The sequence below is a fragment of the Geotrypetes seraphini genome, chromosome 10 (genome assembly GCF_902459505.1).
Source record: "Geotrypetes seraphini chromosome 10, aGeoSer1.1, whole genome shotgun sequence".
NCBI lineage: Eukaryota > Metazoa > Chordata > Amphibia > Gymnophiona > Dermophiidae > Geotrypetes > Geotrypetes seraphini.
In genome coordinates, this window is record NC_047093.1 from 92324448 (window position 1) to 92350031 (window position 25584).

At 46.7% G+C, this 25584-nt stretch overlaps 1 protein-coding gene across 5 annotated transcripts in view; it reads right to left on the reverse strand.

The window, feature by feature from the left end:
• CACNA1B (calcium voltage-gated channel subunit alpha1 B) overlaps positions 1-25584 on the reverse strand; it is a 1471643-nt gene that overhangs the window by 328261 nt on the left and 1117798 nt on the right. For all 5 annotated transcript variants that reach the window (XM_033960470.1, XM_033960471.1, XM_033960469.1 and 2 more), the window contains 3 exons: positions 19353-19517; positions 2243-2353; positions 2010-2093 (listed from right to left, as the gene is read on the reverse strand). In XM_033960470.1, the coding sequence (XP_033816361.1) occupies positions 2010-2093; positions 2243-2353; positions 19353-19517 (360 nt within the window). The remainder of the gene's footprint in view (positions 1-2009; positions 2094-2242; positions 2354-19352; positions 19518-25584) is intronic.

The window sequence follows — 25584 nt, forward strand, 5'->3', positions numbered from 1 at the left end:
AGGGATAAAGGAGCCTGGGGCCTCCATCCATGCCAGTTTTGAGGCAAAATGAGGTGATCTGAAGTTCTGGAGAACTTTGAAAAAAAATCTGGAAATCCAAGATGGTTGTGTCAGCAGCATTTTGGTACCAAACGGCTCCAAAACGCTTTAACTAAAATTTAAAAAACACAGCGATTTAGGATTTTAGAGGTGAGGAAACCTAAGGGAAGGGGCAGAATCCTTAAAAAAAAAAATTAAAAAAAAGGGTTTTAAAGACCCTCCTCCCCCCAATTTTCCTCACAGGCTCTAAAAGCCTTACTTGTTGTGACGTGTTCTGGAAATGTGCTGCAGCCTGCCTTAGCTTCAGAGGTAGCTGGCTCTGGGAGAAGATATCACTGCCTCAAACAAAAAACTCCTACAATGCTGAACCTTTAGGCTGCCAGTCAGCCCAGTGTCTGACTCTCATTTGGAACCCTGCTGAGCCCCCTACGAGTGCCCAACAACCTGTGGTCATGCCCCTGTGATGCAATAGGCGAGCAATGCTACAAGGGGAATGAACCCTGAGCTCCAAAAAAATTTCTGTGGGCTGGCCAACAGGTACCACAGAGGGATTAGCCTATCAACTGCAGACTTCAGTCTGTTTTTCCTCCACGCAGGTAGAGCTGTACCCTCAATGAGGGAAGCTCTAAGCACTGAAAACCACTGAACATTTGCGAAAAGAACAGAAAAAAAATATATACAGAGCAGATCAGAAAGACTCCTTCCGGCTCGCATGCACAAGGAAAAACTGAAGGAGGCAGCAGAGCTCTCTAGTGAAGAAAGAGGGATTCAAAGGCTGGAGTGGATTCTTTCTGCATGGCTTACAAGCATGAGGACATTACCTATCCATCTAGAATTATACACCTATTGCACTAGAATATGGGTTATGACTATGGTCTCTGCAAAATCTCTGAGCCAATCCAAGTTGTAAAATCTAATTTCAGGAAACTTGAATCTCTTAATAGCAGCATGTAGATGGATTTCACCAAGTTGTTGGATTCATCCTGAAGTTGACTCTTTAATGTACAGTCTACAATAATTAAAAATTTCAGTAAACCTCAGCTCAAAAGAAAAAATCTAATTAAACAGTAGACACAGTGGGATATCACTGTCATTGAAAGAATACACAAGGAAATATGGTACGAGTTGTATGTTCTTCTGTATTAATGGCAGCAGTTTAAAAGAAACAGAACCTCAGGACATGAGTTTCCATTAACATATATACTTCCAATATTTTTAATATAAATGTCCATACTAAAATCATTGGGTCTTCTGAAAGAAAAGTAATCCTTTATCAGTGAAAAGATACCATGTACATTGGTACATTTTTCAAGACATCATTAATGTTATCAGAAGGACTTGAAAAATATGGAAGCAAATAATTTTTTAATGACAATAAGTCAAAGCTTTGTCCACCTATCTTTTGGAATTAGTGAGATGAACCTCAATGACCAAAATCTTCTATCCTCTTTTTATCAGGGCAACTTGTCCAAATAAAATTTACCATGACAAAAATAGGCAGTGTTCCAGAATTGCAATTTTACATTGGTTGGTTGGCGCTATTCAGCATGCCAGCCAAACCATCCAAACAGCAGATTTTGATTAACATTTGAGTGAATATTAAACACAAGTGGCTTTGATCTGAAAATCTAGATGAAAGTGACCAACGTTGTAGAATAACCTTATCTTTCCAGCGGTTTTTCTTACTGTGTAATAAAGAAATCTACAAACGTAACACTGACCTCAGAGAGCCTAAACTCATTTAAATTCCAGTTGTTTAGCAGGGCCAGGCCTAGGAGACACATTTTTGCTAAGACATGATCACCCAACTCTTGGCACCCAAAGAGAGACAGAAGATAGGAATAGCAACGGTCTGTTTTATAAATTTGCTCTATGCCAAAGCGATGATAGTGAAGCTCACGAGAGAATCAGAGATGAGACAAATTCCATCTTTTGTTGTAATCATGAGAAACTGAGTAAATTACACTTACCGCTATTTCTGTTACTAAAATATCAGTAATACTTCCCAATACTGTGACAAAATCAAACACATTCCAGGCATCTCTGAAATAATTCTGCAAAGGAAAACAGAACAAAATCAAGACTGTAGCTGCAATAGTTATAGAACCACTAGAAAGCGTTTAAAGTGTGACTCAGTGCATGAATGCGTTATTTAACTTGTAGCAAAAATATGCCGCAGAAAGACAAGGGAAAAGCAACATACCAGTACACCAAAGGCAATGATCTTCAACACACATTCCATGGAAAACATAGATGTGAACAAAATGTTCAGACCTTTCAGCATCAAGTCATATGAATCTCTGGATCCATAGAACTAAACCAAGAACAGAGAAAAGGGTGAGTTAAAGTGAGTGAATATTGTACTATGTACTACAGATATGCCAGCCCTCACTCATTCAAGTGTATCATATTCAACTGAAAGCTTTTTTATACCCATACTCTAAGTTCCTTTTCTCATGCATTAGGCATGTGTTACACTCATTTGAAGATTCTCTAATTCTGACACTCTGTAAGCCCCTCTCTTACTCATTAGGAGAGTGCCACACTCATTTGAGCCTATTCTGTCACTCATTGGGAGTGTGTCATACTGATTTGAAGGTTCTCCATCTCCTTGAGCCCCTTCTCTCATTTATTAGAGGCTCAGTACCAGTGTACTGATGCCAATCACTACCTTCATAAGAGGCGAACCTAAGAGTATAAAAGCCAAGTGCCTCATCAATAGGAAGAAATCTGAGCACAGATTCCTGTGTACTGCTTTCCCTGCTCCATCCCTTTTTACTTTACCTATAAGCACATATACTCTGAAATAAATGCACATGCTTTTAGCTACTGAATGGAGAGCAATTTTAAGCTGAGAGAATTTACCCTGATTTACCCTCAAAGAAAAGGAAATATCATTTTATGCTGCTTTTTTTTTCATTTGTAAAGCAATATTACTACTCAATCTTTCTAGATGCAATTTTAAGTTTATTAAAAATTTCTTATACCACTTAATCAAATTTCTAAGCAGTGTACAATAGTAATAAAAATTTATACAACATACATCAATCGTAAAACAAGGTTAAAACATAGCTTAACATTACATGGCATCAATGGGGATGGTTAGTACAATCAGAGACCTACACCATGGACAAACAAAAATGGAAGGAAAAAGGTAAGAACTACAATATTCTGAGAAAAGAAAACAGATAGGGGAAGAACAATGGGAAGGGTAAAACTAAAGAAAACAGTGTGATTTAGCCGTTACAAGGGCAGTTATGATTCAAAGGCATCAAGGAATAAAAATGTTTTTAGCTTTGTCTTGAAATGATTTACCTCCCTCTTCTATTAAACCACGCTGCTCCCGACGCTCATAGGAACTTAGTCTATGATTCCAATCTCTTGAAAACGCGATAAAGCACAGTTACTTACCGTAACAGGTGTTATCCAGGGACAGCAGGCAGATATTCTTAACGTATGGGTGACGTCACCGACGGAGCCCCGGTACGGACCTTTTTAACTAGAAAGTTCTAGTTGGCCGCACCGCGCATGCGCGAGTGCCTTCCCGCCCGACGGAGGAGTGCGTGGTCTCCAGTTAGGATAAGCCAGCTAAGAAGCCAACCCGGGGAGGTGGGTGGGTCGTAAGAATATCTGCCTGCTGTCCCTGGATAACACCTGTTACGGTAAGTAACTGTGCTTTATCCCAGGACAAGCAGGCAGCATATTCTTAACGTATGGGTGACCTCTAAGCTAACAGAGAGGGAGGAGGGATGGTTGGCCATTAGGAAAATAAATTTTGTAACACAGATTGACCAAAGTGTCCATCCCGTCTGGAGAAGGCATCCAGACAGTAGTGAGTAGTGAATGTGTGAACTGAAGACCAAGTGGCCGCCTTGCAGATTTCCTCAATAGGAGTGGAACGGAGGAAAGCCACAGAAGCAGCCATAGCTCTGACCCTGTGGGCCGTGACAGGTCCTTCCAGTGACAGGCCGGCCCGAGCATAACAGAACGCAATACAGGCAGCAAGCCAATTGGACAGCGTTCGTTTAGATACAGGGTGACCCAGACGATTAGGATCGAAGGTCAGAAAAAGTTGAGGAGAGGAGCGGTGAGCCCTAGTACGGTCAAGGTAGTACGCCAGGGCACGCTTACAATCCAGCGTGTGAAGAGCCTGTTCCCCAGGATGAGAATGGGGTTTAGGGAAGAAAACAGGCAGCACGATGGACTGGTTGAGGTGAAAGGCTGAAACCACCTTAGGAAGGAATTTAGGATGGGTACGCAGAACCACCTTGTCATGGTGAAAAACAGTGAACGGTGGATCGGCGACCAGTGCATGTAGCTCACTAACCCTCCTGGCAGAGGTGATGGCAATGAGGAAAAGCACCTTCCATGTGAGAAGTTTGAGCGAGGTAGTAGCCAGAGGCTCAAAAGGAGGTTTCATGAGGGCTGACAAAACCACATTGAGGTCCCAGACGACTGGGGGAGGCTGAAGAGGTGGTTTGATATTGAAGAGGCCTCTCATGAACCGGGAAACCAGAGGATGAGCCGTGAGGGGTTTTCCAAGGATAGGCTCATGAAACGCAGTGATGGCACTGAGGTGGACTCTGATTGAGGTCGACTTGAGGCCAGCGTCGGAGAGAGAGAGCAAATAGTCCAGTACAGTTTCCACCGCCAGAGAGGTGGGATTGTGATGATGAAGGAGACACCAAGCGGAGAACCGGGTCCACTTCTGATGGTAACATTGGAGTGTGGAGGGTTTCCTGGAGGCATCCAAAATGCGACGGACTGGCTGAGACAGGTTTTCTGGAGAGGTCAGCCCGAGAGAAACCAAGCTGTCAGGTGGAGGGAAGACAGATTGGGATGTAGCAGAGACTGATGTTGCTGCGTAAGCAGAGAAGGAAATACAGGAAGAGGAATGGGCTCCCTGGAGCTGAGTTGAAGCAGGAGGGAGAACCAATGTTGTCTGGGCCACCGAGGGGCGATGAGAATCATGGTGGCCCCGTCCTTGCGGAGCTTGAACAGGGTCCGCAACATCAGAGGAAGTGGAGGGAAGGCATAGAGGAACCGATCCGTCCAGTCGAGTAGGAATGCATCCGGGGCCAGACGATGTGGAGAGAAGAGTCTGGAGCAGAACTGGGGCAGCTGATGGTTGTGAGGAGCTGCAAAGAGGTCCACCTGTGGAGTGCCCCATCGAGCAAAGATGGAGTGGAGAGTGGGAGGATCCAGGGTCCACTCGTGAGGTTGAAGGATGCGGCTGAGCTGGTCGGCCAGGGAGTTCTGTTCGCCCTGGATATAGACCGCTTTGAGGAAAAGATTGTGGGCTGTGGCCCAGGTCCAAATTCGGAGGGCCTCCTGACAAAGGAGACGAGATCCGGTGCCGCCTTGCTTGTTGATGTAGTACATGGCGACTTGGTTGTCCGTGCACAGGAGAAGAACCTGAGGATAGAGAAGGTGCTGGAAGGCCTTGAGAGCATAAAACATGGCTCTGAGTTCCAGGAAATTGATGTGATGTTGACGCTCCTGAGGGGTCCAGAGTCCCTGGGTGCGTAGATCCCCTATGTGAGCTCCCCATGCATAGGGGGAGGCATCTGTGGTGATGATCATGGAATGAGGGGGCGGATGAAGAAGGAGGCCCCTGGAAAGATTTGAGGAGTTCAACCACCATTGAAGAGAGTGCTGAAGAGACGATGTCACAGAGATGGGATGAGAAAGAGGATCCCTGGTCTGCGACCATTGGTTGGCGAGGGTCCATTGCGGTATCCTCAAATGGAGTCGTGCCAGAGGAACCACATGGACTGTCGAGGCCATGTGACCCAGAAGAATCATCATCTGGCGAGCAGGGATGGATGGTTGGAGGAGCACCCGTCGACAGAGGTGAAGCAGTGTCCGGTGCCGGTCGGCAGGAAGGAACGCTCTCATGGAGTTGGTATCGAGAAGTGCTCCGATGAACTGAAGGCGCTGCGTGGGAAGCAGATGCGACTTGGGATAATTGATCTCGAACCCCAAGAGATGGAGGAAAGAGATGGTGTGGTGAGTGGATTGCAGCACAAGTGGAGCGGTCGTTGCTTTCACCAACCAATCGTCCAAGTAGGGGAACACTTGTAGGTTGTGGGACCTGAGACAGGCCGCTACCACAATCAGGCACTTGGTGAACACCCTGGGCGAAGATGCGAGACCAAAGGGAAGCACTTTGTACTGATAGTGGTGATTGAGTATCTGGAATCGGAGGTAGCGACGTGAAGCCTGATGGATTGGGATGTGAGTGTAGGCCTCCTTGAGGTCCAGGGAACATAGCCAGTCGTGTTGAGACAGAAGAGGATAAAGTGTGGCAAGTGAGAGCATCCTGAACTTTTCCTTGACCAAACACTTGTTGAGGTTCCTGAGGTCGAGGATAGGACGAAGATCTCCTGTTTTCTTGGGTACCAAGAAGTAGCGGGAGTAAAATCCCTGACCTCTTTGGTCTGGTGGAACTTCTTCGATGGCATTGAGAAGGAGGAGGGATTGGACCTCCCTGAGGAGGAGAGGAGTTTGGGAGGAGTGAGAAGCAGACTCTACGGGAGGGTGGTCTGGAGGAAGAGTCTGAAACCTTAGTGAGTATCCGTGACGGATGATGTTTAGAACCCACAGGTCTGATGTGATGGCCTCCCAGCGTCGTAGAAAGATGGTGAGGCGGCCCCCGATCGGTTGAGGCAGAGGCAGCGAGGGTTGGAGACTGGCTATGCCCTGGAGAAAGGAGTCAAAAGGGCTGAGGAGGCTTAGTTTGAGGGAGAGGCTTAGCTGTCTGGTGAGATTGCGAGCGAGCCTGAGAGTGTTGTTGTTGTTGTTGGCGAGGCCGACGAGATTGCTGTTGAGGAGGATTCAGCGGCCTAGCAGAAAAGCGACGTTGGTAAGAAGACTGAGGTCTGTATGGTCGTGTCGGCGGAGTCTTCTTTTTAGGCTTAATGAGGGTGTCCCATCTGGTCTCATGAGCCGAAAGTTTTTGTGTGGTGGTATCTAGAGACTCCCCAAAAAGTTCATCACCAAGACAGGGCGCGTTGGCAAGGCGGTCTTGGTGGTTGACATCCAGGTCAGATACTCTCAGCCAGGCAAGGCGTCGCATAGCAATTGCCAGAGCAGAGGCACGGGAGGAGAGCTCGAAGGAGTCATAGATTGAGCGTACCATGAACTTCCTGAGCTGAAGGAGGGTGGAAATTTGTTGCTGAAACAAAGGGACCTTACGTTCAGGGATGTACTTTTGCAGAGCAGAAAGTTGTTGTACCAGATATTTCATATAAAAAGAAAAATGAAATGAATAATTGTTGGCTCTGCTAGCCAGCATGGCATTCTGGTATAGGCGCTTTCCAAATTTATCCATTGTTTTACCCTCTCTGCCAGGAGGGGTGGAGGCATAGACACTGGAACCATGAGATTTCTTGAGAGTGGATTCAACTAAGAGGCTCTCATGTGGCAACTGGGGTTTATCAAATCCCGGGATAGGGATGACCCTGTATAAACTGTCCAGTTTCTTAGGGGCACCTGGAACAGTAAGGGGGTTCTCCAAGTTTTTATAAAACGTCTCCCGCAGAATATCATGGACGGGGAGTTTGAGAAATTCCTTGGGGGGTTGGTCGAAGTCCAAGGCTTCTAGAAAGGCCTGGGACTTCTTGGAGTCGGACTCGAGTGGGATGGAAAGAGCCCCAGACATCTCCCGAAGGAATTTTGTAAATGAGGACTGCTCGGGCTTGGAGGTGGATTCAGCCATGGAGGGTTCCTCATCAGTGGAAGAGGCATCCTCCTCGGTACCGAGGGGGGATTGCTCCCATAAGTCAGGGTCCCTGATGGCCGGCTCAGCATGGCGGGTTTTAGAAAGGGACTTGCCAGATCTCATGGATACGGTGCCGGGGGATGAAGACCGGTGCCGATCTCTGTCCCGGGAGGAGTGGTGTCGATCCCGGTCCCGAGACGATCGATGTCGATCTTGGGTTCGGGATGGGTCCTCCGCCGTGCAGGTCTGTAATGTAGGCTGTGCCGATAAGACCGGCATCGAAGTATTCATCGGTACCGAGGGGGTGGCCACTGGCGTAGTGGTGCGAGGCTCGGGCCGGACCGGTACCGGAAGGAGCGGTGCCAGCAGGGTTGGGAGCAGTTCCTGAAGCTGGTGCTCGAGTTGCTCCTGTAATTTAGTTTGGAGGATGGCCGAGATACGGTCCTCCAATGGGGGCACCGGTACCGTTTTACTTTTCTTCGGTACCATAGGTGCCGCTCTACGCTCCGGTGATGAGGAGGCCGATGAAGAGGCACTCACCGTTATCGGAGCGGAGCGCTTACGGGACTTGCGGGACGTCGGAAGGACCGGTGTCACCGCCGTGGCTGGAGGGCGCTCGAGGGAAGTGGAAGGCTTCTTAGCTGGCTTACCTGGCGCCATCGACCCCGCAGAAGGATCAGGTGGTGTCGATGTTGACGGTGCCGATTTCGGCGGTGCCGTCGACGTCGGGGTCGGATCCATAGCAGAACCGGTGCCGAAGAGGAGATTCTGCTGAATTTGTCTATTTTTAAGTGTGCGTTTTTGAAGAGTCGCGCAGCGGGTGCAGGTGTCAGCCCGATGTTCCGGACCCAAGCACTGTAGGCACCAGTTGTGTGGGTCCGAAAGGGAAATCGGGCGTGCACACCGCTGGCACTTCTTAAAACCCGGCTGAGGGGGCATGAAGGGGAATACGGCCTCAGCGAAATCAAATGTATGATGGCAACAGGCCCCGCCGGGGCCTGTTGAAAAATAAAGGAAAAAATAAAGTTTTTTTTTTTTTTTTTTTTGTAAATTAGACAGAAAAGAAAAACCCGAAGGAAAAAAGCAGAAAAAATAAGAATAACGCGAGCGGGAAGGCAAAAAAGGAGTGTTCAACAGCCGTTGAATACCACATGCGTCTTCTTCGCTCCGCGGAAACGAAGAAACTGGAGACCACGCACTCCTCCGTCGGGCGGGAAGGCACTCGCGCATGCGCGGTGCGGCCAACTAGAACTTTCTAGTTAAAAAGGTCCGTACCGGGGCTCCGTCGGTGACGTCACCCATACGTTAAGAATATGCTGCCTGCTTGTCCTGGGATAAAAGAAGCTTATGGTCGATTGTGATCTTCGCTAAGAAAGGAATGTTAGCTATGGACCAGTAATTTGAAACTTCTTGAGCGCTGGTTTTGTGGTCTTTGCCTATTGGGTAAATACAGTGGTACCTTGGATTACGAGCATAATCCGTTCCAGGAGCATGCTCGTAATCCAAAATGCTCGTTTATCAAAGCAAAGTTCCCCTTATACAATAGTGGCAATAGCAACGATTGATTCCAGAACCCGGGTTAAGTACCTGGCGGGGCCAGGTGCTGCAGCGCCGTCTCCTCCGTCCGCCTCCTCCGTCCGTCATGAAGAACAACCCCACAGTGCCGCTTCGGGGGGGGATGCCTCCTCCATCCGCCGGCCAGCCCTCCACGTGTTATATTCTTCGCATAATTACATTATTCCACTAACAGAAACCACAGAAAGCCACTTTGGGCCAGATTCTATAAATGGCGCTGGTATCGGCAGCGGCCAATTGCATGTCAGTAACGCACCAGCGCCATTTGAAGAATTGCAGCTACATGAAAGGTAGGTGCCGGAAATTTAGGCCAGGATTTTAAAGGCCTACATTTCTGGCACCTATCATTCATGAGAATCACCTTATGACACCTAATATCACTTCCAATGTTAACCACACCTACAGGCGTTAGATGTAAGGAGCTTCTGTAGGTGAGATATTGATGGCCCTATTGGAGGAGCCTTTAGGGGCCTCCATTTTATTATAATGGGATTTTGTTTTTTAATTGGTGCAGTCAATTAGTGTGCCAATTAAACGAATTAAAACTAATTAAGTTAGGTGGCAGTACTGCCACCTAACTTCAGGCATCGTTTTTAGAATTGGGCCCTTTATAAATACATTTAAGAGATATAACAGGTTGTCTATGTGCAAAGACCACATAGACATGTATTTTTAGTGTATTTTATTAAGACATATAGGTGCCTATGGGGGTAATAATAATTTTTAAAAGTCTAAAAAGTGTCCTAAATGGCTACTTGGACGATCAAAAAGCTTGATCGTCCAAGTACCCATAACCAAAGCTGGTTTTTAGACGTATCTAAAAACAGCTTAGGCCTTTCCCCTGCCTCTAAACGCACAGAGAGAAAAGAGGCGTATTTAGAGGAGGGGAAAGGGCGGGCGGTGGGCCAACCTACACCTAGGTGTACAACAGGTATAACCAAAACAGTTTAGTCGGCACTTAGACCTTTTTGACTTAGACGAAATAAAACAAGGTCTAAGTGCCAAAAAAGGGGCCGCTAAGCTTATGGCCGCTGGCGCCATCAGTTCAGCGGCCCGGCAACCTAACCATCGCGGCAGGAGAGATGCCTCATCTCCCCTACCGCGATGCCATCACTCTTCTACCCGAACTGCCGTGACGCGCGGCAGTTCTGGTAGAGGAGTGATGGCCGTGATCCATCACCCCCCCCTCGCAATTAACATCGGGGCAAGAGGGAGCTCAAGCCCTCTTGCCCCAGCCAACCACAGCACCCCCGACATATCGGGGCAAGAGGGAGCTCAAGCCCTCTTGCCCCAGCCAACTGCGGCACCCCCGACATATCGGGGCAAGAGGGAGCTCAAGCCCTCTTGCCCCGGCTAACCGTGGCACCCCCGACTCGTTCGGGCCAGGAGGGAGCCCAAGCCCTCCTGACCCAGGCGACCCCCGAATCGAGTGGGCCAGGAGAGTCCAGGCTCTCCTGGCCCGTGGCGACCCCCCGCCGCTACTTGAATGGGCCAGGAGGGAGCCCTAACCCTCCTGGCCACGGCGACCCCCTACCCCCACCCCGTACTACATTACGGGCAGGAGGGATCCCAAGCCCTCTTGCCGTCGATGCAACCCCCCTCCCCCAACGACCTCCCCCCAGAACCCCCGACCGCCCCTCCAGCTGACCTGCGACCCCCTGGCCAACCCCCATGACTCCCCCCACCCCCACCCCCCTTCCCCGTACCTTCGTTTCAGTGGCCGGACAGGCGGGAGCCAAACCAGCCTGTCCGGAGGCAGCCACCGGCAGAATGAGGCCGGATTGGCCCAGCCGTCCCAAAGCCCCGCCCACAGGTGGGGCCTAAGGTGCCTGGGCCAATCAGAATAGGCCCGGGAGCCTTAGGCCCCTCCTGGTGGCAGGGCCTGAGGACATGGGCCCAACCCAGCCCAGGACATTTGTGGCTTAGGCGTTTTTTTGTTTCATTATGGCTGAAAAGTGTAGACGTCGTGTGGGTGTACTTTTAGCCGTACTGGTGATTGGGCGTTTAGGCAGAGGAAGGCCATAATCAAAACAAGGATGTTTGGTTTGGTTATGGACACTTTCCCTGCTTCTGCGTGAACGTTTAAGGTCTTAGGCCAAAAGGGGACTTAGATGCTTTTTTTGATTATGCCCCTCCACGTGTCTTTATAAAATACTAGGGGGTTAGCCAGCAAAAATCACATCTATGATGAAGCTGCAAACATTTATGCATTGCTAGAAGCAGGTAATATAGTAACATATGTTGGCAGATAAAGACTCAAAGTCCATCCAGACTGCCCAACAATATGGCCAGAGTTGAATCTGGAACTCTGAACAGGTTCTACTTCTTCATGATTATACACTGGTATATATACACATATAATCTTTGTCTCTCCCTGCCAATTTTGGGGCACAGACTGTATAAGTCTGCCTGGTACAGATGCTACTTCCCAATTAGTAGAGTTCTTGTCGAAGCCCATTCCAGCCTTGCTCCTGTTTTTGCCATTAAATATTAACATGTAAAATATGACTCCACCCAAATGGTGTCTCTGAACATACCTACAGGCAATTCATGTAAAAGCACTGTATATAATTGAATTTAAACTGAGATTTTTGGGCCAAAAAATGCCAAAATGGGGTTCTTGGTTTATATTTGAATCTTGGTCTTTCTTGTTTGTTTGCTTCCTCCCTCCCTCCTTCTCTCCAAAGATTACATCCCCAACTAACCAGCATTTCTGTTATTGACCCCGTCCGACCGGCACTTCAGTACTACCACTTCACCACCTATCACCAGTACAACTGTCCCTCTCTTCCCAACCAACCAGCACTGCTCTTACTAGTGCTGTTCTTTTCCTGCCTGATGAAGCAAATACCATATGCAGGAATGGAGCAGGGCCTTAGGCATTTGTGTATGCTCAAGGCCTGCTGGCTCCTGCCCTCTCCAAAAATATTGGAAAGGAAAGGAGCCATCAGAAGCCTTGAGCCTTCAGGCAGGAAAAGAACTGTGTTGGTAAGAGCAATGCTAGTCAGCTGGGGAGAGGGACAGATGTGCTGGTCATCAGGTGGGGAGTTGGTAGTAGGACTAATGTGCCGGTCGGGCAGGAGCAGGAACAGAAGTGCTGGTTAATGGGTGAGAAGGTGGAGGACAGAAGTTTCATTATGTCTGATATAGATCTCTTTGCCAACTATGGTTTTACCTTTTTATTTCTTCATACAATCAGTTCATATCATTTTAGTCATTTAGGGAGTATGTGGCACAGTGGTTAAAACTACAGCCTCAGCACCCTGGGGTTGTGGGTTCAAATCCACGATGCTCCTTGTGACCCTGGGCAAGTCACTTAATCCCCCCTTTGCCCCAGGTACATTAGGTAGATTGTGAGCATGCCAGGACAGACAGGGAAAAATGCTTGAGTACCTGAATAAATTAATGTAAACTGTTCTGAGTTGCCCTGGGAGAACAGTATAGAAAATTGAATAAATAAGTAAATAAAATAAATAAATTCTATAAATGGTACCTTAACATAGGAGCCTAAGTTAAGAAGAAAGCGCCATTTAAAAGTGCTTATAAAAGAAATTACAAGGCTTACCAGTACCTAACAAAATGGTGCTGGAATTGCACCTAAGGAGGTGCGTTATGACACAAAATGCCACTGTAGGCGTGATTAACATGTGATTGGTGACCGCTTTTAAGGTGGCCGCCAATGGCGCTGTTTAGAGAATCCAAGTTTATTTATAATTTGATATACCGACCATCTACATGTATCTGGTAGGTTTACAATGCTAAAAATATAAAATTAAAAAAAATAAATGAAAAGCGGGGTAAAGGCAAAATTGAGACAAAGACAATGACATAAATAAATACAAATTAAATTTGGGGTGGGGAAGGTTAATAATTACATCGGGGCCTTATTGTGCATTTATCTATTTTCTTTGGTTAATGACATGATCTTGTCAACATTGATGTTATCAGCTCATTCATTTTTAATATGGAATGATCTCTGTCCTATTCATTATTGTAGTTCTCCCGCCTACTCCACTGTCTATCAATGTAAGTCTGTCTCTGTCACCTATAATGCATAACCCAAATCTAAAACTTATGTATGCTTAGAAATATGATAAGCGGGTTAATAAATTTTAATAAACTTGAAACTTATTTAACTTTTCACTTAATGATATGTATATTTTAATTTCTATGGACTTTTTTAAATAATATTGAGTTCATTATTGGATTTATTATTGGTCTATTTATTTATTCATATATGGCTCAGATATCTTTGGTAATATGGAAATGTATATATAATTTACACCATATACATTCTATTCATCCACTATTACAACCATCAGCCATTAATGTATTGATCAAAGCTCTCATTAATAGCTGTTTAGATTACTGTATTTCATTATATAAAGGTGCACTCCATTACTCAGATTAGCCCATTGGCTAACTACATCGCATCATATTACCTATAAAATTCTCTTACTAGTTTTTAAAAAATTAATTCTATAGATGCTCCTCGTTTTCTAAGCAAATATTCAACAGATTAACAGCAGAAAATCTCCAGCGCCTACAACACGTACAAAATGCGACAATTAGACTCCTAAAAAACCTCCATGCCTACAACTCCATCTCAGAAGCACTATCATCAGCCCACTGGCTACCCATTATCAAATGTTGTATCTTCAAGGGTCTAGCAATAACATATAAGTCTCAATACAACATGGCGCCCAGCTACATATCAACCAAACTTCATACATCTCAAACAGTCCACTCCGCTCCCAGAGGAAAACACATTTGCAAATACCTCCTGGTCATGCCCTCTAACTCCAGAGTGCCAGATGCCATTCTTACACCCACTTCCTATTGGAATCAACTGCATCCTCACATCAGATCCCTCAAAGGGCTTCTGAACTTCAGGACAGCAATAAAAACTTACCTCTTCCCATAAATCCAGTTACTCCCTTCCAACCATATGTATTCTAATGTACGCTGATCTAGATCCACTCTTTTTGTTGACTGAAGATGAAAATAACCATATCTTAACTTAAAATGACCAAATTGTATGCTAAACTTGACTCTCTATATCTACTATTACTATACACATGTAAATTCATAATTTTTTTTGTCTATGCATTATGTATGTCAACTTTGTTACCCATTCTGAGCTCGTTGGGGATGATGGGATATAAAACAAACCCAATAAATAAATAAAACTTTCAATGTTCTCTCGATTTTAAGCCCTGGAAGGAAGTAGGGAGGAAAAAGAAAAAAGGGCACATGCTGGATTGGGGGAAGAGGATAGAGTTAGATACTGGAAGGGGTAAGGGAAAGAGGTGACAAGCTATAGGTGGACACAGTGAAAGAGGAAAATTGAGGACTGAATAGTAAGAAAGAATTTAGATAGAGGAAGAAAATAAATTGAGAAAGAACACCAGGGAAGAATAGGAGGAAGGGAGTGGAGAGAGAGATGCTAGAGCAAGGGAAGGGGAGGAGACAGATACTAGACTGGGGATGAGGAAGGAGACAGATATCAGATCTGAGGGAAGGAAAGGAGGAGAGAGAGAGAGATGCTAAAATCTGCTGGGAAGGAAGAAGAGATGGAAGGGAAGAAGACAGATGCCACAAAATGGGTGGAGCGGAGAGAAGTAGATGGATGCCACACCAAAGGGGGTAAGGAGGGAGAGATGGAAGTGAGAGGCAGACAGTTTCTGGAAAAGACATAGAAAGAGAGCAGACGCCTTATGGAAGAGGCAGAGAGAAGGCAGACAGTGGATGGAAGGAAGAGAATGATGAGAAGATGAGGAAAGCAGAAATCAGACAATAAAAGGTAGAAAAAAATTTCTATTTGTTTTATTTATTTATTTTTGCATTAGGATAAAGTATTATTATAGCTGTGTTGATAATCGTTTATTAATAGAAAATGGAAATAAGTTTATCCTGTTTATTGGACTAATTTTAATACATTTTTTTTACTAATTCAGAGCCCATAACTCCTTTCTTCAGGTCAGGGCACAGATACTGTAACAGCAGTATAGTTTACTGACCTGAAGAAAGAGGTTTTAACCTCTGAAAGCTAATTGAGAAATGTATTCGTCCAATAAAATGACGGGCACTAAATTTTCTTCCCGCCATGTTCCATGCCTCCTACCCAAATGCAAAATATAAATTGATGGGCTTCCTAAAGCTCTGCCAGCTGAAGATCTTTTCTTCTAGGAAGAAAGGGGATATTTGTTCAGAGATGTTTGGAGGTTGCATAGAAGAAAAACTCTACACTGGCATTGGTATGGTAATCTTTGTTGTTTGTTTTGAATTTTGAAATAAAGTGGAAATAAAGAAGAAAAAAATGGGTAAATAAAAGGGGCGGGGCAATGCATGGTGGGGAGGAGCAGGGGAGGGAAAGGACATGGTGGGGAGGGGTGGGTGGGTCAGGGGGGCCCAGTGGACTTGTGAATTAATTCTGCCCTGGGCAGGAGGAACTGGTTATTCTTCTTATCAGTCTTCTTCTATAGTTATGGGGGGTGTTGGGGTTCAGGGTGAGGTACCAGGGTTTGAGGGGGCCCAGAGGCAGAAGGGAGTGGGCATCCCTCATGCTGACCTTGGGGGGTGTCGGAGGGGTCCTCTGCCGCAGACAGCTCAGCTGATCATGGCAGGGGAATTTCCTCCCCCCCCCCACAATCTGCTGAGCCAGCAGGACTCCCCAAAGACGCGGTTTCGGGGAGTCCTGCTAGCTAAGCTGAATCGCCTATCTGTGTGATCAGGCAGGTGCAATTCTCTAACTGGTGCCTGTTGAAATGAGCGCTGGTTAGAGAATTGGGGGTAAGATGTCTGTGCCTTAAGGTAGATGCGATTCTGTATGGGACGCCAGTGCATGATTGACACATGATTCTCAGCTGCTTCTTAAGCATCCGCTGAGACCGGAATCCTGTACAGAATCAGGCCCTAAATGCCATATTGCTTGATTTTATCTTTAGGATTTGTGAATTTTAACCATTTTTATGTCTCAGTCTTTTGTATGGTGATATATACAAAACCTTTCTCCGTTTTTAAGATGTATGTCAGGGAAGCAAAGAGGTTAAAAGTAGACATTGTAAAGTTAAATAATATATTAAAAACATATTGCAAGAATGTCTAGTCTTTGTTTATATTCAAGTCAACCATTTTACTCACTTTTTGGGAGAAAAAGGTTACCTCGGTTCATATTGGGATCTGTTTATATTCAAGTATATACAGTAAGGGGCTCATAATAAAAAAAAAAAAAGTCTATAAAGTGGCCTGAATGGGTACTTGGACGATCAAAAAGCCTGATCGTCCAAGTACCCATAACCAAAGCTGGCTTTAAATGTATCTAAAACCAGCTTAGGCCTTTCCCCTGCCTCTAAATGCATAGAGTGAAAAGAGGCATTTTTAGAGGAGGAGAAAGGGCAGGAGGTGGGCCAACCTAGACATAGTCGTACAGCAGGTATAACCAAAACATTTGACAGGTTGCCTAGTCGGCACTTATACGTTTTGACTTAGATCAAGTCAAAACAGATATAAGTTCTGAAAAAGGGTCAAGTTTCAAGTTTATTTAGATTTTTATATACCGCCTATCAAAGTTATCTAAGCGGTTTTTACAATCAGGTACTCAAGCATTTTCCCTATCTGTCCCGGTGGGCTCACAATCTATCTAACGTACCTGAGCTCAGTGGCCTCGGTAACCTGCCCACCCTCCACTGCAACCATCGCGGCAGGAAAGATGGCTCATCTCCCCTGCCGCGATAACAATCCCGAAGTGCCACCAACCACGGCACTTGGGATCGCTATCGCAGCAGGAGAGATAGCAAATCTCTCCTACCGCGATCCCCCCCCCCTGATCTGATCGGGCAGAAGGGAGCCCTGGACCTCCTACCTGGCAACTCCCCACCCCTCCCGACACGATCGGGGCAGGAGGAAGCCCAAGCCCTTCTGCCCCGGCGAACCGCGGATCCGCAACACCCCCTCCCCCCGATAACATCAGGGCAGGGGGAGCCCAAGTCCTCCTGCCCCGGCAAAACCCCCTGACCCTCACCCCCCCTCTAAGATACGGGTAGGAGGGATCCCAGGCCATCCTGCCCTCATTCAGTGGGCCATGATTGCCCCCTGAACCCCCGCTTGGCCCCTACGAACCCACCGGATCCCCCAACCCTGCGACCACCACCTCCGACACCCCCTGTACCTTAAAGTTGGCCGGACAGAGGGTCTCAAGCCCGTCCATCCTGCAGGCCCACCATCCTCAGAATGACGGGCCTTAAGGCTGATTGGCTCAGGCGCCTCATGCTGCGCCCACATGTGGGGCCTGAGGCACCTGGGCCAACCAGAATAGACCCAGTTGCCTTAGGCCCTTCCTGTGGGCAGGCCGAGCGGGGTTTCAGGGGGCCATCGTGGGGGGGTGCGACAAGGGAAGGAGGGCCTGGGATTCCTCCTGCCCGTATCTTAGAGGGGGGTGGGCTCTCTCCTGCCCTAATGTTGTCTGGGGGGGGGTCGCAGCTCGCCAGGGCAGGAGGGCTTGGGCTCCCTCCTGCCCGGATCGTGTCGGGATGGGTGGGGAGTTGCTGGGCAGGAGGGCCTGGGCTCCCTCCTGCCCGATCCGATCGGGAGGGGGGGTGGATCGTGGCAGGAGAGATTGGCTATCTCTCCTGCTGCGATCGTTGCTGGTGGGGGGTGGATTCTGTAACAGGTGTTCTTTTTATATAGTAACATAGTAACATAGTAGATGACGGCAGATAAAGACCCGAATGGTCCATCCAGTCTGCTCAACCTGATTCAATTTAAATTTTTTTTAAATTTTTCTTCTTAGCTATTTCTGGGCAAGAATCCAAAGCTTTACCCGGTACTGTGCTTGGGTTCCAACTGCCAAAATCTCTGTTAAGACTTACTCCAGCCCATCTACACCCTCCCAGCCATTGAAGGCCTCCCCTGCCCATCCTCTACCAAATGGCCATACACAGACACAGACCGTGCAAGTCTGCCCAGTAACTGGCTTAGTCAATATTTAATATTATTTTCTGATTCTAAATCTTCTGTGTTCATCCCACGCTTCTTTGAACTCAGTCACAGTTTTACTCTCCACCACCTCTCTCGGGAGCACATTCCAGGCATCCACTACCCTCTCCGTAAAGTAGAATTTCCTAGCATTGCCCCTGAATCTACCACCCCTCAACCTCAAATTATGTCCTCTGGTTTTACCATTTTCCTTTCTCTGGAAAATGGTAAAACCATTTCCTCTAGGGTATACATATTCAGGGCTTCCAGTCTCTCCTCATACGTCTTCTGGCGCAAGCCTCCTATCATTTTCGTCGCCCTCCTCTGGACCGCCTCAATTCTTCTTACGTCTTTCGCCAGATACGGTCTCCAAAACTGAACACAATACTCCAAGTGGGGCCTCACCAATGACCTGTACAGGGGCATCAACACCTTCTTCCTTCTACTGACTACACCTCTCTTTATACAGCCCAGCATCCTTCTGGCAGCAGCCACTGCCTTGTCACACTGTTTTTTCACCTTTAGATCTTCGGACACTATCACCCCAAGGTCCCTCTCCCTGTCCGTGCATATCAGCTTCTCTCCTCCCAGCATATATGGTTCCTTCCTATTATTAATCCCCAAATGCATTTTTGACAGTCACCGGTTACAGAATCCAGCTTTTAGGCGATGGACTGACTCCTCCTTCGCATAAAAGCTCTTGTGTTGGGCATTTGGGACTTAGGCTTTTTTTGGGGTTGATTATATATTGTTAGTGTAGACGTACTGGTGGTCTGGGTGTTTAAACAGCTGGACGTAGAGGCAGGCCATTATCAAAAAAACCTCCTTTTGGATGTTTTTTTTGAGAATGGACATTTTCCCTGCTTCTACTTTCAGTGTTTAGGGCCTAGGCCAAAAGGGGACGTAGACGTTTTTTTTTATTATGCCCCTCCACATGTTTTCTGGTTTCATAAAAGACTGTTTATATGAATAAAGTGGATTTTAAGCACAAAACAGCCTTTACAAGATTACATCATGAAGTAATTTCATGTTGACCAACCTTCATCATCAGAACGATAGTATTGAGTGCGATCATGACCATGATAAAATACTCAAAAGGAGGCGACACCACGAACTTCCACATCTTGTACTGAAAAGATTGCTTGTTCTGAGGCATGTAACGTGTCAACGGTTTGGCACTTATGGCAAAGTCTATGCACGCTCTCTATAAGAAGGAGGACAGGGAAAATAAGAATTAACTTGGAATAAAAACAGAAATATCCCTCTACACAAAGCCGTTTATTCATTTTAGCAGGAACTATTTTAAAATTCCCAGGGATGTAGCAGTTTGAGTATCCCAGAGGATCAATTTTTATTCTGAGTGGAATTTTAGAAAGGATGTACAAATCGGTACAAAAATGTCTAAGTCGGAATGCCTCATACTCCACTAGCATTTTAATATGCCAAATAAATGTAACTGGACCAGTATATAGAAGAATCATTTACGTTCATGAGTATGCCTCAGCCCCACCACTCCACCGCTGTACTGTCTTTTGACTGCGGAGAGAATTATGTGGCACTTCATCATTGGCCGCTCATAGCGTTTATATTCATTATTTTTGATCGATTTAAAGTAGTTCACTGGGAGTTAGACTCCCAGGCGTTGGCTGACATAAGTTGATATAAGCTAAGTACACACGTTATAATATAAATAAAAATTGAAGTGAACTACTTTAAATCGATCAAAAATAATGAATATAAACGTTATGAGCGGCCAATGATGAAGTGCCACATAATTCTCTCCGCAGTCAAAAGACAGTACAGCGGTGGAGTGGTGGGGCTGAGGCATACTCATGAACGTAAATGATTCTTCTATACACTGGTCCAGTTACATTTATTTGCCATATGAACATTGGGGACTGGTAAAACATAAACATTAAGGTTGCCATATTTCTGGAGGCCACTAGCATTTTAAAGCAGGGTCCACTAATGTACAGCTTGTTCTAAAATACATGGTGAAATGGATGTTTATGTGCCTGTTATGTATGGCAGGAATATTCTTTATAAAATCTATAATATCAACAATCAGCATGGGCCAGCACATATATCTGTATGTTTTGAAATATCAGCATATACATTTTTGTCAGTCATTTTAGAATCATAAACATTTATTTTTCCTGAAGCTGTCAGAACTCATAACCCTGTATCGCTTGACAGTTTTGCTTTTGGAGGGGGAATAGGGGGGAGGGGGGAGGGGTTCACCTCCCTTAAAACTTCCAGTGGAGCATTGCTCAATAGAAACATTTTTCTGAAACCTAGTTGTTCCAGGCAGCAGGTATAAAACCCCATGTTGATGTTTTTGGACACAGATGTGCATTCTGCTCCTGAAATGAGGAATACACATTTATTTTTAGGCCTGTCCTAGGGACACCCAAAACAGGTTGACATCAAAATCTTCTGACCATAAGCACATTTTTCAGTTTTAGATTTGTATATCCTGTCTTTGCAAATCTGGGATTCAGAGGTATAGTTATAAAAGTGGATTACTGTTAGGAGGTCTTATTTCACCACTAACTGTAATGAAACAGATGGATTCCTTGATGCAAAAATTTAAACTCAAACTAAACTCTGGCAAAACAAAGTTTTTCGTGGTGACTGTTAGTAATATTTCTTCTGAACCTTCTATTAGTATAAATTAATTCAATGATTAAAATTTTGGGAGTTATTTTAGACCAGCATCTTACAATGCATGCTCAGATAGATGCTGTAGTGCGTAAATGCCACTTCACATTATGGAAATTGCGAACAATTAGATCTTATTTTGAATTTACTGCTTTTAGATTACTGGTTCAATCGTTACTACTGAGTCTTCTCAATTATTGTAATATTATCTATCTGACAGTCACCAAGAAAGAATTAGCAAGCCTTACAATAATACAGAATACAGCGGTCAGAATGATTTATGGCCTGTAGAAATTTGATCATGTTACACCCTTTTATCGTGAATTGCATTGGCTGCCAATGGAGGCCCTGGTATTGTTTAAACTAGGCTGTTTCTGTTACAAGGCTATTTATGGTGCCGCTCCTTCTTACTTAGTCAATAGATTTTCTTTAGCATCATACAGACATAGTAGAAGAACTCATCCTTTGTTTAATTTTCCATCTGTCCAGAATTTCAGGAATAAGAAATTTCTGAATCATACTTTGGCATCTCAGGCAGCTCTTCATGACAACGAATTCCAAATATTGTTGCTTACTACCCATTCCTATGGCCATTTTAGAAAACAATTGAAGACCTATCTTTTTTTCTAAATATTTGACTGTTTAACGAATCATCTTATTTCATGTAACATGTTTACTTTTATAACTTTTTGTAAACCGCGTTGAACTTCTGGTTACGCGGTCAATAAGCACAATATTATGTTATGTTATTTTAGCACAGGTTTCATTTTATGCATACAGCATTCCAGACTTTAAGAATAAATGGGATACCCATGTGGGATCCCTACGAGGGTCAAGATAAGGAAATTGGGTCATTAGGGCATAGACAGGGGGTGGGTAAGCAGAGTGGGCAGACTTGATGGGCTGTAGCCCTTTTCAGTCATCTTCTATGTTTCTATGACCAACCAGTAACTGGGGTTAATGGTAAAATAACTTATCTTAATGGTAGCCCACACTAATACCTTTCCCCCTCAGACTTTGAAATGCTGGTTTATACATGTTTAAAATATAAATAGCACTTTTAAAAAGGCCCTTAAACATATTAAACTATAATTTAGGAATTCTTAACCTCTTCAAATACGACACATCTCAGAGTAAGGACTGGAATGGCTGAAAATGCTACATCATAGGCATTTTGAAATCCACCGATTTTCTACTACTACCGTATTTTCACGTAGATAACGCGCACCCGTGTAAAACGCGCACACGGGTATAGCGCGCGGAAAACACAAATCTATGTACAGAAATTTTTATATACCGCGCACACCCATATACCGCGCATGCTGCCCGACTCTCCCGTCGCCGCCCGACTCTCCTTTTGCCCGCCCCGACTCTCCTCTGGCCTCCCCGACTCTCCTTTCGCCCGCCCCGACTCTCCTCTCCCCCTTGAAGTCCTGTCCCCACCCTGAAAACCTGATCCCCCCCGACGTCCGATTCACCCCAACGCAGGACCGCTCGCACCCCCACCCCGAAGGACCGCTCGCAAGCACTCCCGTCCTCTTGCCCCAGCCAACCGCGGCACCCCCGACACGATCGGGGCAAGAGGGAGCTCAAGCCCTCTTGCCCCAGCCAACCCGCGGCACCCCCGACACGATCGGGGCAAGAGGGAGCTCAAGCCCTCTTGCCCCCCCCCGACACGATCGCAGCAAAAGGGAGCCCAAGCCCTCTTGCCCCGCCAACTCCCCAACTCCCCGACAATATCGGGCCAGGAGGGAGCCCAAACCCTCCTGGCCACAGCGACCCCCTACCCCATCCCGCACTACATTACGGGCAGGAGGGATCCCAGGCCCTCCTGCCCTCGACGCAAACCCCCCCCTCCCCCAACGCCCGCCCCCCCCAAGACCCTCCGACCACCCCCCCAACCGACCCGCGACCCCCCTGGCCGACCCCCACGACACCCCCACCCGCCTTCCCCGTACCTTTGTGTAGTTGGCCGGACAGACGGGAGCCAAACCTGCCTGTCCGGCAGGCAGCCAACGACGGAATGAGGCCGGATTGGCCCATCCGTCCCAAAGCTCCGCCTACTGGTGGGGCCTAAGGTGCCTGGGCCAATCAGAATAGGCCCGGGAGCCTTAGGTCCCTCCTGGGGGCGGGGCCTGAGGCACATGGGCCCAACCCGACCATGTGCCCAAGGCCCCGCCCCCAGGAGGGACCTAAGGCTCCCGGGCCTATTCTGATTGGCTCAGGTGCCTTAGGCCCCACCAGTAGGCGGAGCTTTGGGACGGATGGGCCAATCCGGCCTCATTCCGTCGTTGGCTGCCTGCCGGACAGGCGGGTTTGGCTCCCGTCTGTCCGGCCAACTACATAAAGGTACGGGGAAGGCGGGTGGGGGTGTCGTGGGGGTCGGCCAGGGGGGTCGAGGGTCGGCTGGGGGGGCGGTCGGAGGTTCTTGGGGGAGGGCGGGCGTTTGGGGGAGGGGGGTATGCGTCGAGGGCAGGAGGGCCTGGGATCCCTCCTGCCCGTAATGTAGTGCGGGGTGGGGGTAGGGGGTCGCCGTGGCCAGAAGGGTTTGGGCTCCCTCCTGGCCCGATATTGTCGAGGAGTTGGGGAGTCGGCGGGGCAAGAGGGCTTGGGCTCCCTTTTGCCCCGATCGTGTCGGGGGGGGGGCAAGAGGGCTTGAGCTCCCTCTTGCCCCGATCGTGTCGGGGGTGCCGCGGTTGGCTGGGGCAAGAGGGCTTGAGCTCCCTCTTGCCCCGATCGTGTTGGGGGTGCCACGGTTGGCTGGGGCATGAGGACGGGAGTGCGTGCGAGCGGTCCTTCAGGGTGGGGATGCGGGTGGGAGTGCGTGCGAGCGGTCCTTCAGGGTGGGGATGCGGGTGCGGGTGGGAGCGCGTGCGAGCGATCCTTCGGGGTGGGGGTGCGGGTGCGTGTGAGTGGTCCTTCGGGGTGGGGGTGCGAGCGGTCCTGCGGGGGGGTTGAATCGGACGTCGGGGGGGGGAACTATGTAAAAAAAAATTTGTACAACGCGCTCACGCGTATACTGCGCAAGGTTATGCACGGTTTGTAAAAACACGTATAACACGCGCGTTATATGCGTGAAAATACGGTACTTATCATTTCTATAGCACTACTAGACATACATAGTGCTGTATATCAAAACAGAGAAGAGACAATCCCTGCTCAAAAGGGCTTACAATCTAGTCAAGACAGACAAACTAGACAAGAAGGTGCATCCGTCAATCCCCTTCCCTTCCCGTGTTTAAAAGCAGACTGAAAACTCACCTTTTTGATATAGCCTTCAATCCTTAACCCTACTCCTCTGCCCTCCAACCCAGCCAGCTGATTAATCATTCCCCTTAACTGTATCCATGACATTCTGTTTGTCTGTCTTGGCTGTTTAGATTGTAAGCTCTTTCGAGCAGGGACTGTTTCCTTCTTCTTTGTGACTCTGTGCAGCGCTGCGTGCATCTGGTAGCGCTATAGAAATAATTAATAGTAGTAATAATCTATACACAGTGATCATGACCAACAAATCTCATATAAGTAAAATGGACTCCTATCCTCTAGATATAGTTTGAGAGAAAAGGAGACAATGAGTCTTGCCTGAGGTCACAGCAAGGACTTAAACCTCAAATAAAATGATGGGTGCTAGGACACCTCATTAAATGGCCACTCCCACTCACAAGAGTTTCCTCTGGAAAGAAATTAGCAGCCACTACAACATTACTGTCTTATATTTTCTGCTATTAATATATTTGTAGTGTTCTGGAAATATATACAAATACTTTAACATAGCTATGTAAGCCCTCCAGAAACAGGAAAATATGTATTGAACCTTAATATAACTCTCACTGAGCTACAATTGAAAAAGGCATGAACTAAATCCAAATCCTAAATCTAGTACAAGGCATATTGAGAAGTAATATAAAGCCCTACAAAATAACTCAGGACATATAAATCAATTACACAATGCCATAAAACTAACATACAGGGGTCATATAAGATCCTTCCTAGAAAAAAAAAATCAACATAAACATTGCAGTGGCAAAAGATCATCAATATATCTATTGAAAAACTAAAGCTGGGTTAGTACAGATCAGTCTTACCCAGAAATTTGATGTTAACAGAAAACATAGTTACTCACCTGTAGCAGGTGTTCTCCGAGGACAGCAAGCAGATAGTCTCACATATAGGTGACGTCGTCCACAGAGTCCAGTACGGACATGCACTGTCACTTTAAAACTTTAGCACTGTTCATACTGCGCGTGCAACTTTCCACTTGACATTGGCTCATGGGACCTTCAGTTCCATCCAAAAGCTAAGAAGACAGCTAGAGGAGGTAGGCAGATTGGGCAGGGTAGTCAGAGTACCCCAGGGTACTCAGAGAGCTGAGTGAAATTTTGGCTGAACCACTATCCGTACTCTTCAATCTTTCCATGCGCACGGGAAAAGTACCCCTAGACTGGAAAACAGCTAACGTAATTCCACTCCACAAAAAGGGCTGCAGAACGGAGACAGGAAATTACAGACCGGTGAGTCTTACATCCATAGTGTGCAAACTCATGGAAACACTGATCAAACAGGAACTTGACAAAATTCTAGATGAAGAAAATTTACGCGATCCACATCAA